This window comes from Aphis gossypii, chromosome 1 (assembly GCF_020184175.1).
Source record: "Aphis gossypii isolate Hap1 chromosome 1, ASM2018417v2, whole genome shotgun sequence".
NCBI lineage: Eukaryota > Metazoa > Arthropoda > Insecta > Hemiptera > Aphididae > Aphis > Aphis gossypii.
The window spans coordinates 41,594,204-41,607,219 of record NC_065530.1 but is presented as its reverse complement, the minus strand read 5'-3'; the positions used below and the strand labels follow the sequence as shown (position 1 = coordinate 41,607,219).

Below are 13,016 nucleotides of genomic sequence, written 5' to 3'. Positions count from 1 at the left end.
GTCCGGTTCGGGCCCATTTTGCCACCGCGGACGACAGGCCGATTATTGGTCTGTTATGGACGGGGGGTGGTGTATAGGGTTGGTGGCGCCGGTCAGTCCGTCCACGATTGAAAGCGAGTACCATGCTAGCTGACCGGCGCCGCTAACCGACGACGAGACGGCTCCGTTTTCGGGATATAATGATAAAATATTTTCATTGGTTTTCCTGCACAGAGTGATTCACCTATAGTATTCTCATTCCCTATATTTTCAATTAATAATGAAGCTATTCAAATTCTTTTAATTTTAATTTTTTTTAAATATTTTATTTAAAGACGATATTTTCAAATTCTTAAGTTTTCACGCTGTACTTAAAGACAAAAGAGTGTCCTATGGAGACAAAATCTTCCGTTTTTAAATGAAAACCACTGTTTTTTCTTCTGTAAATTATAAGTGCATTTTTCTTTTTTTATGGAATTCAAATTATTTTGAACATTTTGATATGCCTTGTTCAAAATTTTAATTAGTAGTTCCTCAGTTATTAAAATTTTAAAAATTCCAAAAAAATATATTGTAAATTTGTGGAACAACTGCTTTATTTAGGAAAAAAGGTAATACGCATGTTCGATATTAATAACCCTATATTTATATATATTATATATATAATGTATATATATATTGCCAGAGGACACAAAAATTGTTTCAAAATTAAATAGCCCAAAAAAAAAAAAAAAATGCACTTCACAACTTTGTATTAAAATTATATTAGTGTGAATTGTATTATTAATAACTACTAAAATCATAGAGAAGGAAGGAAATCGGATTTTATCAGTCTGCGTTAACTCCTTTCCTGCTGCGCTGTTCAAATATAATGCAAGTTTGAGAACGTATTCCGGTATTTGTAAGTATACGTGCAGAAATTATTTTCCAGGAAGGTTTCAGAAATGCACAGAACCGGAACGACATACACAAATATATATAAATATAAATTCTCGTCCTTTGCAGGTCTGAAGAGGAATAGTTCTTTTTTTCATTGTTTTTATTACCATTCCCATTATCATGCTGTTGATGTTTCTTTTATACGCACGAGTTAAGTGAATAAAATCTGTTCATATTGTTATAAGCTATGTAATAATATAAAATAATATGATAATAATAATAAACTATAAAATATAGTATATTGCTAGCGCCACTTCAATTTTTAGTGGTTGGCCGTAAAATGAGTGTTATAGAAAAACAATTGTTTAGTCTATTTTTACATACGAGTACATAATATGTCACTTATGCGATTTATTGTATAAAAAGGTTGTATTTCATCTCAATTTTGAAATAATTCTCAATAACCACGGCCGCAGTAAACAATACAACTTCCAATATTGTTCCACAACAAACGATATTATATAAAACAAATCTTGCGACTCACCACTTCGGAATTATATTATACTGACTATTATTTTTATTGATTTTTAGTATCATGTAAAATCATGTGTTTACAATAATTTTTTTTCGTTCAAATAATAACAAAAATAAAAATAATATTGAAAAACGACAATGTCGTTTGAACTGCGGACTACACTTCCGTTTCTCAAACCAACCGGAAATTCTATTTTTTTTTTTTTAATTTTTTTTTTTATTATTGACTTTCCGGGGCGCCAAGTCTGCATAATAACAAAAGACTTAATAATGACAATATTTATGTTTTGTACACATGCATAAAGAAAAATATATGAGTACTATGGTGCCATAATGTTAATTACAACAATACATCCGTCTTCATCACATCCGATTAATATACGAGTCAAGCTGTGCCAGAACAGATCATCAAAAACAAACAAACAAATAATTAATGTTTGTAGGGTATATAAAAAAAAACCTTATAAAGTAATATACTATTTTAAAACCAATTGATTGGGCAATTTTCTAAAAAAAAATTGTAAGAAAATTATTTCGTTACAGCTAGCATTTTATATTATAATAATATCTATTTCAATACGTAATCAAAGTAAAATAAAAATATTTTTTAGTACTATTTTCTGCCACGTGCATAATTTAATTATATTATATTATAATTATATTATACCTGCATAATGTTATATATTTTTTTCCCAGCCGTTTTTATACTTCTGAATACTTATGCATTATTTTACTCGATATTTTTACCCGTAACCATAGCTGCAGTAGCAACCACACACTCGACTCCCACCCCGTAATTTATTAGCGTTTGTATTTTCGTATACATACAACGATACATTCTAGGTATATAATTATTATGGTACACTTTTTACACTAATATACTAATGAAGGAAGAATGTGATGGAAGTTTTATGAATTTTCGGATTCGTCTCAGAAACATTTCAGTATATACTTATACTTCGCACACTTCAGAGTGCAGATGATTCAAGAAAATTGATTGCACCCTTCGAAGAAAACATTAACATATTTAAGACTAATAAATTATTTAAATTGGATTTTATAAGAAAAAATAACATTTATATCAGTCTATTAAAAAATAAGTAGTTATATTGCCTATAACCTTTATAACTTACTACTTACTTTTTATTTTTAATAATATTAAAAATAAAAATAAGTTAAACAGTATAAAGATTTAGTATACTCCTTAAATTTAATACTGTTCGATGCAAGTTAAAATATTTTTATGGTGTAATAAGCTAGATTATCTCCGTGTGGTATACCTTGGGTATTTCTATACAAACTTAAACGCATTAAGACAATGTTAAAGTTGTTTTTTCTCAGAACCCATTCAGTCGATATCTTATTCAAGACGCACTATAGAGACATTATAAAGGTTATTTTGGGATGCACTCGAAAACTCTCGTCTAAGTGCATTCATCATTTTCCCAAATATAGTCCATTAAAAGTGGTCACGACAAATACGATGACATTTTATTAACGATCTTAGGCCATGGACAGGTATAATAATCATGACACAGGTTATATTATTATATAATATTACTATTTCAGCACCTCAAGGTAACAATATTATGTTGTCACTCATTGGACTGCCCTCTTGTTTTCGTCTTGTTTCAATTTCGTTTAAAATCATAATGCATCTCAACCGTTACACTAAGTCTACATAAAATAACATTAACGTCTTTTTTAAGGATCCGAATCGTGTTTCATCATTTTCAGCTTACCCACATAAGTTATTATGGTTTATGGCTTACCTTTACAAGAACCGCATCAGAAATCAATTTGTTACCAATGCATTTCTTAGGGCTACGATGTTTGACAGATTTAAAGCATTTTTAATTTTAAAAGTCAAAAAAGAATAGCTAATTATATTTAATTATTTTTCAGGGGGGGGGGGGTATTATTTATCGATATTTTTAGGATATGGAAATTAAATTGTATAATGTCAATTTGAAAATGGGTGAAATGGGCGCAATAAACAATTCAAGAAATTCAAATATTTTCATCTACGATGATAATATTATTGTTATCTATTATTATTAATATTATTTATTATTTATTATTATTACATATTATTATATATATTATATTTTTATATATATCTCAGTGTTTTCAAATAATCGTAATCATTTAATAGATTAAATAATTCAACAAATTCAGTTAATTTTATTAGTTAAGAATCTTATTTGGCAACCTTGCAAGAATACTTGAAAATGTCAAGATACTATAAACTGTAATTATACAACTATTACTATATATAATTATATAATCCATAATATATTATCACGAACAGCGTGTTATGTATATTGGATGAAATGCACGAGTAAATATTAAACTATATGAATTTAAATTTGTAGGGTATATGTTACAATAATTTGCATATTACCTACATAATATACCGTGTTGAACTGTTGTCGAAAAATGTAAATAATAATAAAAATAATAATATCAATTCAATTATTACATCATCATTTATGCATTGTATGATAGAGCAGGTACCATCTATCAAATATGCAGTATTTTAAATGTATAATAATAACGAAAAATAAGATTTTATAGGTATAATGCTGTACTTAATTGTTTTATAGTCGACTCGAACAAAAAGTGAAAAACGATATATGCGAATAAATTCTTTGAATTGAATTAAAATTGTTAAAAAGTAAATGTACTTTTGCAATCTTTTATAATATGCAACGATCATTCTAAATGAATAAAGCGATATGATCGGCACAAATAATAATATAGTTGTCAAAATTATTATTTTTATATTATCAATACATATATTTTATATATTATATAGGCCATAATAAAGACAATGTATATAATTATACGTCATTTAGACACTATGTTTACGCAACAAATCACATTATAATATTATGAATTATTATCTATGTTAAATCTTATTACTTATTATTAGTATAATCGCTATAGTCATTTAGAAAACGAATAATTTCAAAAGTTGATCAATGCACGAAACCCAGTTGAGAACATATTATAGTATCCACATGCGTTGATCATGTCTTCCATACGCAAAACATAGTAAAAAACTTCAGCGGGATGACTTTTTGTTTGCTATTTTTTTTTATTTTTTTATTTTTTTTTACTATTTGTTTTAGAATTACGAAAATATAATTCGCATTGAAAAGAATTTAATCTGTGTCGTAGTGTTTTAATTTTTTCATGGTAGTAACCATGCATTATCAATAATTAAATAATAAAAACCTAAAGTTTTCAAACTGATAATTTTAATTGTATTCATGATAACAAAAATATTAAGACACTAAAACATAGATAAAGTTCTTTCTAATCCTAATGCGATTCAAAATTTTAACAATTCTAATGTAAATATCGAGGGAGTAAAGTCAAAAGTCATCCAATGCCACGCAAAACAATGTTTAACTATGTTATTCATGTATACATAAGACAAAACATACGGGTACGATGTTCACTTAATGTAAAACAGTGTACTAATACAAAGCGTTGTAATACAAAAATAACCAAGAAATGAGGAAAATACACCAATACATTTGACATTTTATTTTACATGTCTGACCATCATTAAATCTTAGTGGCATAATTTATCAGGTGTACAAATGTTATTTAGATCATTAAAAAATTAAAATATTTTGAAAAAATATTTCAAATCATCAAATATCAGTGTGAATAAATACGAATTATTTAGGAAATTTACGATTGAATTTCATTGTTATTTTTAAAGTTCTAGTATTTTACACAGCAAAATAATTGTAAAAACAACAAAACAGCTGAATACAAAGAGTTGGTGTCGAAAATAAAAAAGAATTTTTTTTTTTACTAATGAAAGTCTACTGCGTAAAGTTTTTATGATCCATTTTGAGAATATCTTCTCGTTTTTACCACTAAAATAATAATTTTAATTCTAGTAACATCACAGAAATATGTAAACTATTATGTAGTAAATAAAAATAAATATTTAATTTAGGTAGGGCGACACTAGTCGTAATAGTATTAAACAATAACATGAGCTGCGTTATGTACGACAATAATGTGTCTTAAAGAGTTGTTAGATAATCTTGAAAAAAATCCAACAATGTAGTACATTTATAGCGGGAGAAAATATACGAGAATCGAAATGTTTGCTGACTTCAGCTAAACTTCTATATAATAATAATAATACATAAAGCGTCTGAATAAATCAAAAACAACGTACAATACATTTACATACTGAGTTCTGGCAGTGACAATAGTATAAAAAACGGATCGTGAGAGTAGCGTATACGCGCACCAATCGAATATCTACCACATTTTTATTTTATTTTTACACATACCACTAAACGATTGATTTTTAAAAAACCTCTTGAGTCGTAACTAATATAGATTCGAAGTTATACTTTATGGTCTATTTATGTTGCTGTGTTACTGATAAATGATCATTAGTGTGGGTATAGTAAACGTCAGTGACATACCGAGAAGGGCGGATTCCGTGTCTTTACCACTTCATTACCACACAAGAAAGTGCTTTATTAATCAAAGAATGTAAATGAAGATTTGTTTTATTTTAAAAAGATATTAATAATAACAAAAAAAAATGTATATCAGTTGTGCCTTTAGTAAATACGAGTGTGGACAATATATTTTGTGATCGCGAAAAAATGTTTTAATTTTTCGCTCAATTAAGCAATTCTAATTAATTATTACACGAAAAGTACTTTACTAAAATTGCCATTCTGTAGAAATTGTAAAAATTATGTGAGTTATTTTTAATTTTTACAAAGCAACGACTGAAGAATATATTTTTTTCAATTATTTTTAAACAATCAAATATTTTTTATTTAACATTTTTTAAAGGTTTTAATTTTTGAATCATATTATATTTTATATATATATTCAAAAAGATAAATAAAAAAAAACTTCTCAGTCACTGACTTGTGCACGTTATGAAGAGTTTGCATTTTTTTTTTATTAAAAATAGCAGTGTGTTATTTCATATGGTTAGAATTAGAATGAATAGTTTTTGACCAAAACCGCTGCAACGGAAGTTCCTTAAACGACATTTATTTGCATTTGACGTGACATGTATATGCAAAAAGTGTATTGATCAGAACTGCTACTCGATCGTTTCACATCAAAAAGAAGTTAAAATAATACATTTTTTAAATTTTATTTTTTAATACGACTGCGACGATTTGAAATAATAAATATTATAAAAACGCAACGAATTGCGAACTCTAAAATCTTGAGATGTTCACAGCGCAATTATATGATGCAGTCGTGTGATGTGTGTAATGGGGAGTGTGCATAAAAAGCCAACGACTCTTAAAAGTCAAAGACAAAATCATTCGTAGAACTGTGTTCGTATTAAAATTGCAGCCCAACAACAAATGGGTAAGTGAATACACCAAGACACGATCAATGGTAGGTGTAATTATTATGTGTATGATGTTAAACACAACATTAAACGTATTTTATTTTTAAGCAATACGAAATATTATATTATTATTGTAATATCATATTGCAATTCGAAAAACGATTTAGTATCTACTTAAAAACATTTTCTGTTCAAAACATGGACAAGAATCATTTAAAATATTAAATACGAAAACAATTGAAAAATGAATTTCTTTAAAATGTCTACATGTACCTAGTTATTCAAAATATAACTTTAATTATTGATGCAGTATATTCATTTATAAAAATGTGATATGAAGTCTAAAATAATTAGGACGATAATTATTATTATGTCAAATATGTCAAATAAGTTATCAGACAATATTATATAGAACTCTCCTGTAAATTAACGAAGGATAACCACAAAAACATACAATTTAGTTAAGTAAAAAGAAAAATTATAATAATGAAAAAAATGATTGACAATCTAGTCTATGCAATAGGCACATACGAGTGTAAAAAACTGTACAGTCCATCGATATTTTAATTAATACCATTCGATTTATGTAATATGATTATAATAAAGTCGTAGAATGTTCGGATGTCAAGGAAAGTAGACGGGATTGAAAAGCGAAACTTACAGTACGATGACGTGTCGGACTATGCAACAACTCAAGAGACATAACCGAATTAAAATAGTGCTAAAAACCGGTTTTTGGAAACTCATCTCATGAACTGACAAAATAAAAAAACATGAATTACATAAACGAGGCGAAATAATCGTAATACTATTTTTAACAAAATAACAGATCCATTGTATTTGTATTTTTTATTGTTGTTTTATAGCTTCATATTTAATCAGAAAAAAATATCGTTATGCGGTACCTATTGATAATACATATTACGTTATAAATAAACTGGTTACTTTATTATAAAATTTTACAATACTTAAAAATGTTTTAAATTCCATAAACCTATGCAAAGTAATTTTCTTAGATTTTTGATACACAGATATATTAAAATTGGATTTCCAACCTTATAATTAGTTTTAGTTGTTATAAGCAAGAAATTAAAGTTTACATATTATGTTGGGGTACTTTTATCTGCTCAACTCAACATAATAAAGTACTTTTATGACAATAGAGATAATAATTAATATTGTATTCGAGTTGATACATAGAAAACCTTCAAAAAAAGTTTTTAAACCGAAAAACTAAAAACACATAATTTTTTTATGTTTGTATAGTTATGATTAATGAATTCAAACCATTTTAAAATATAGTTTAAAAAACAACTAAAAACCAATAAAAAAATGAATAGTGATAAAAGTGTATCTTGTGTACTTATACATAATATTCTTCTTCTTATTATTATTATTATTACTATAACCTATAACAAGATTCGTAAAGGATTAAAAAAAAAAATTACATTCTCCCATCTTGAATTACTGGTTTTTGGGAGACAATATGAAAAGATGCGCTAGAACCACTTAAGATATTATAAATACAGTAAAACTCGATAATCGTCAGAGCACAGTGCACTATATCGTTGTCCTGCAGCAGTTGTAGTTGGTAACTGCAGTGACTTGATCGACGAACGAATACGTCGACAGCCAATTTCACAATGGCTACCACGACTGTGGTGAGTACTATAATATAACTATACTGTTTACCTATATATACTTATTATTTTGATTGTAATATTTACTTACTCAATTATTGGAACTTTGCTCAACGTCGAGTTCTGTTTCTGAAGACTCTTGAGAGATGATACCCCGACTAAATTTACGGCAACGACCAAAAACTATTTTGTTTCCCTTTTATCTAAACAGAAAAAAATAAAATAAAATTAGACGTTTGAAATATAATTATTATCATTTCGGTATACATTTTGATTATAACGTTATTAAAACGGATTACTTTTAAATACAACATGATAATACATAATATATAAGGTTGGGATTTTAATGCATTTTGTAGTGTTTGTCGAAGCTAAACGATGCTCGATTTATATAAAATAATATTCGTTTCATATATTTTTTAATTAGAATAAGACTTTTTAGTTTTGAAATTTTTGAAAACTTGTATTTTGTTGATTTTTTGAACGTAGAGATTTTAAGACATTCTAATACTGATATAAAGTTGTTTTAAATTTTTACACCAAAAAGTTAATTTGTAAAGTTAATACAATTTCTATCTAATAAAATATTAATTATTAATCGTTATTTTTAAGCAGACTATTGTAGGTATGACTTGAAAATCAAAATCATGATGAGTAGCAATAAAAATTACATTTTTCAAATTAAAATTTATTGAAATTCTATATTCTTGCAATTTTTTTTTAAATTTAATTAAATACATTTTATTTTTTTTTGTTAAAAAAATTTTTATAAAAAAAATATAAGAAAATTAAACAGGTGCCATGTTTAAAATCTTAAGGACATAAAATAAATATTAGGTTATTTTAGGGTGTTTTATTTCCAGCCCTGGTTTCTAAGTTAATAATAATATAATTATTACTTAGTTCGGTAATTATTTAAAATAATTAATAATAAGTACACTTAAGGAGCAAATGTACACGATTGTTTTACAGAGGTCTGTTTTTCATATAAATATTTTCATGTCTTACTGTCTTAGTGATAAATATACACAATATTATACAATATTAATATTAGCCGTATTCGTAAATATTATAATTAATTCGTCTTTAATCTAATGTAAAGCAGATTATTATTAACATTATTTATTTAACTATGAATTAATTTCAATATTCTATAGGTTTCTATTATTTACGTTTGTCATAAATAACAGGTCATAGGTATATGACATTTTGAGAGTTTAATAATTTTTAAATAAAAATTTTAAAATAATTTTTTTTTTTTAATTTTTTAAAATATATTTAGAAACTTCTCATTTCAAAAATATAACTGTTGAAAACTTGAAAATATACTTATAAATAGTTATAATGTTTCGTTTTTATCTAATTAAACTGTTTACATTTATTTTATTAAAATAATATGACTTATTAAATCATACATACAGTCATTCTAAATCTTAAAATAATTCAATATTAAATTAAATTAAATTTTGAAAAATTAAAATAATAACAATAGAAAAAAGGTTCTTTAATTATTCAAAAATCAAAATAAGTATAACTTTTTTTAATTATTCGTTTGGATAGATGAAAATCATAAATATGTTTAGTTACAAATAATTTCATAAATATAATATGATTATGAATTATGGTTATTATTTTAGTTAAATAAAAAATAGTAAAAATAGTACCCAGTTTAATAAAATTAGGGGTCAAAAGTAGTCATAATATAGTAGGAATATATTTAAAAAAATTGAACTAAAAATACAGAAAAACCCTAAACACCATTAATAATAATTAAGAGGTCTTCAGACAAAATCAAAATGTATTTATAAAATGAATAAATTACATTTAATAATACGCTTGTTGCTCAACAATCGACGTAATTGAGACTATTGTTTACATAATAAAATTAATGCAAGATAACCTAACATTTTTTTCAGATCCAAGCAGCTATCTTAGGGCTTATTGTTATATCTGGTGCGTTTGCAGACGTCATACATTTAAAAAATGTCAAGTCATGCCATAAAACAGAATCCCAGAAGCAGAAAGACTTTGGCGATCTTGCGTCTGCGACCGATGATCATGCTAATTCTTACTCCCATCATCCTTCCGCGTTCTCTTTAGGAGACAAGTCCATTGGTCTTCCATCTACTCCGGCTTCATTTAAATACGGAACTCAACCAACACCGGCTCCGTTCGTGTTCAGTTCGCTGCAGTCCACCCCTGCACCATTCGCATACAGCAGTTCGTCGTCTGTGCCAGCGTTGTTCTCGGACAGTACTCAGCCCACTCCTGCACCGTTCGAGTTCAGATCATTACAATCTACGGCTACCCCTTTAGCATATAACGGTCAATCATCAACACCAGAGGACTCTTTCAAGTCCATTGCCACGTTCTACTCTCAATCTACTCCTTCCACATTCGCGATTGAATCTCAATCTACTCCTGCGCCATTTGCGTTTAGTGATTCGTCCTCTTCCCCAGAAGTTTCAGTCAAGCCCTTTGCCACGTCTGGAATTCACCCCACTCCTGCTCCGTTAGAATACAGCGCTTCTTCATCTACACCAGAAAATTCATTCAATTCCATCGCCACCTCCTACTCACAGTCTACTTCTGCTCCATTCACGATCGAATCTCAGTCCACCCCTTTGCCATTTGTGTTTAGTGGCTTATCTTCTGGTCCAGCAGTTTCAGTTAAATCCTTTGGCACGATTGGATCTCAGTCCGTTCCTTCTCAATTCACGTACTCGCAGGGAAGCGCCTTTGCTCAGTCTGGAGGATACTCTGCACCATCTCCGTCTCACGAAATCACTATCAACCGAGAAGTACCCGTACCGTACTACGTTCAAATCGAGAAGCGCATACCGTATCCAGTGCTGGTGCGCGTACCACATCCATACCAGGTAACTGTCGAGAAACATGTTCCGTATGCAGTTCGCGTACACGTTGACCGACCTGTGCCCGTTCCGAGTCCATATCCAGTTGAAGTAGAGAAACGTGTCCCATATCCCGTAGACAAACCAGTGCCGTACGAAGTTCGCGTACCAGTAGACCGGCCATATCCAGTAAGCGTACCATATGAAAAACCAGTGCCATACGCGGTGGAGAAGCCGGTACCTTATCCAGTTCGCGTTAACGTCGACCGTCCATATCCTGTCGAAAAACCTGTGCCATACCCTGTTGCCGTCGAACGCCCAGTTCCATATGCTGTCGAAAAGCCTGTACCATATCCAGTTGAAAAGCCAGTCCCATATCCTGTCGAAAAGCGGATCCCGTATCCGGTTAAGTACGAGGTGCCAGTCAATGTGCCGGTCCCCGTCCAGGTCAGGGTGCCCGTGAACGTCGACAGGCCAGTACCTTATCCAGTTGAAAAAAAGGTCCCGTATCCTGTAGCCGTACCGTACGAGGTCAAGGTCCCGGTACCTGTCCAAACGCCAGCTCAACGTTTTGCAACTGTCCACTATTATCAACAATCACCGATCGTCGTACAGCAAGGATCGTATAAGTCATATGCTTCGGGATCGACAGCAGCTCCAGCCACCGACAATCTCCTCATTCAATCTTCCTTAGTGTCTGGATCTGGACAGATTAAATCTGATTTCACTGGATCTAACTATATCAGATCTGAATATGCCGGATCAGGCCTAGCTCAGGAGAGTGGCTCGTATGATTTTGGGCAACAGTCATTCTACGGTTCCTCAACTCCCGCTCCGTCTTCGACAGCTAGTTATATAGCATCATCGTCTTCACCCCAGTACGAATCGTCGGACTTCGAAGCATTAGCCAGACAAGTTTCTGTCGGAGGGTCGGCCATCACTGAGTCTCAACAGACCGATAATCTTGATGTCGGGAAGAAATAAATCTTCGGAATATTTTTCGAATTATGACAATACCATATTTACTTTTCATAAAAGCCATACTATATCATAATATCATATAATTATATTTTAATAAACACGTTACCTGTATTATAAGTATACATATTGTAATAATATAGTGGTTCTCGATTTGGTAATTATATACAGCCTTTACTAAAAAAAAAAACACCACAGTATCGAGTAAATACCACCCAACGTCTGACGTTTATTTATGAAAACCAATTTCTACGGTGTTTACTTTTTCGAGGTCTTCTGCGTGTGTTTACTGGTGTGAACAGAAATGCAAACGGAAGTATATTTACAGTGCCAATTACTTCCACAACAGCCAAACTGTGTGTTTGTTTTAAAAATAAAATAGGTGGTTCCGTGACAAAAAAAAAAAAAAATATCCGTTAACCACGTTCTAAGAAAAGACGATATTGTTTTCCTATTCTTGGTTCAATAATAAAAATAATAAACGAATTGTACACGTATTTAGAGAAAGGGGAAAGGCCTATCAATCATCATCTCGAAAATTCATTGCTAATTTTTGAGAAATTTTGAATAAAAGAAATAATATTCAATTGCAATATCAATTTTCTATAATTATTCGTCTATCTGCAAGTGATATGAATATCGTTTTTAAAATGATCGTAATTTAATGTAAGCAAATCAAGATTATTTTTACATTTTTATATATAATTAGTTATAAAAATATACAATTTTATTCTTACGTTTAAAAAAATGTTATTGATTAAGTCACAACTCACTGAAAATATAAAATTA

General features: G+C 29.2%; 2 protein-coding genes across 8 annotated transcripts in view; one reads left to right on the top strand and one right to left on the bottom strand.

Annotated features, from left to right (window-relative positions):
- The window catches only part of LOC114123373 (potassium voltage-gated channel protein eag), a 190,517-nt gene that overhangs the window by 98,855 nt on the left and 78,646 nt on the right, over positions 1 to 13,016 (bottom strand). For all 7 annotated transcript variants that reach the window (XM_027986313.2, XM_050197132.1, XM_027986316.2 and 4 more), the window contains one exon: positions 8,489 to 8,600. The gene's annotated coding sequence lies outside the window, so the exon portion shown is untranslated. The remainder of the gene's footprint in view (positions 1 to 8,488; positions 8,601 to 13,016) is intronic.
- On the top strand, positions 8,286 to 12,391 carry LOC114123375 (skin secretory protein xP2-like). The gene is made up of 2 exons (XM_027986318.2): positions 8,286 to 8,418; positions 10,314 to 12,391. The coding sequence occupies exons 1-2, from the start codon at positions 8,401 to 8,403 to the stop codon at positions 12,231 to 12,233; spliced, it is 1,938 nt and encodes a 645-aa protein (XP_027842119.2). The 5' UTR covers positions 8,286 to 8,400; the 3' UTR covers positions 12,234 to 12,391.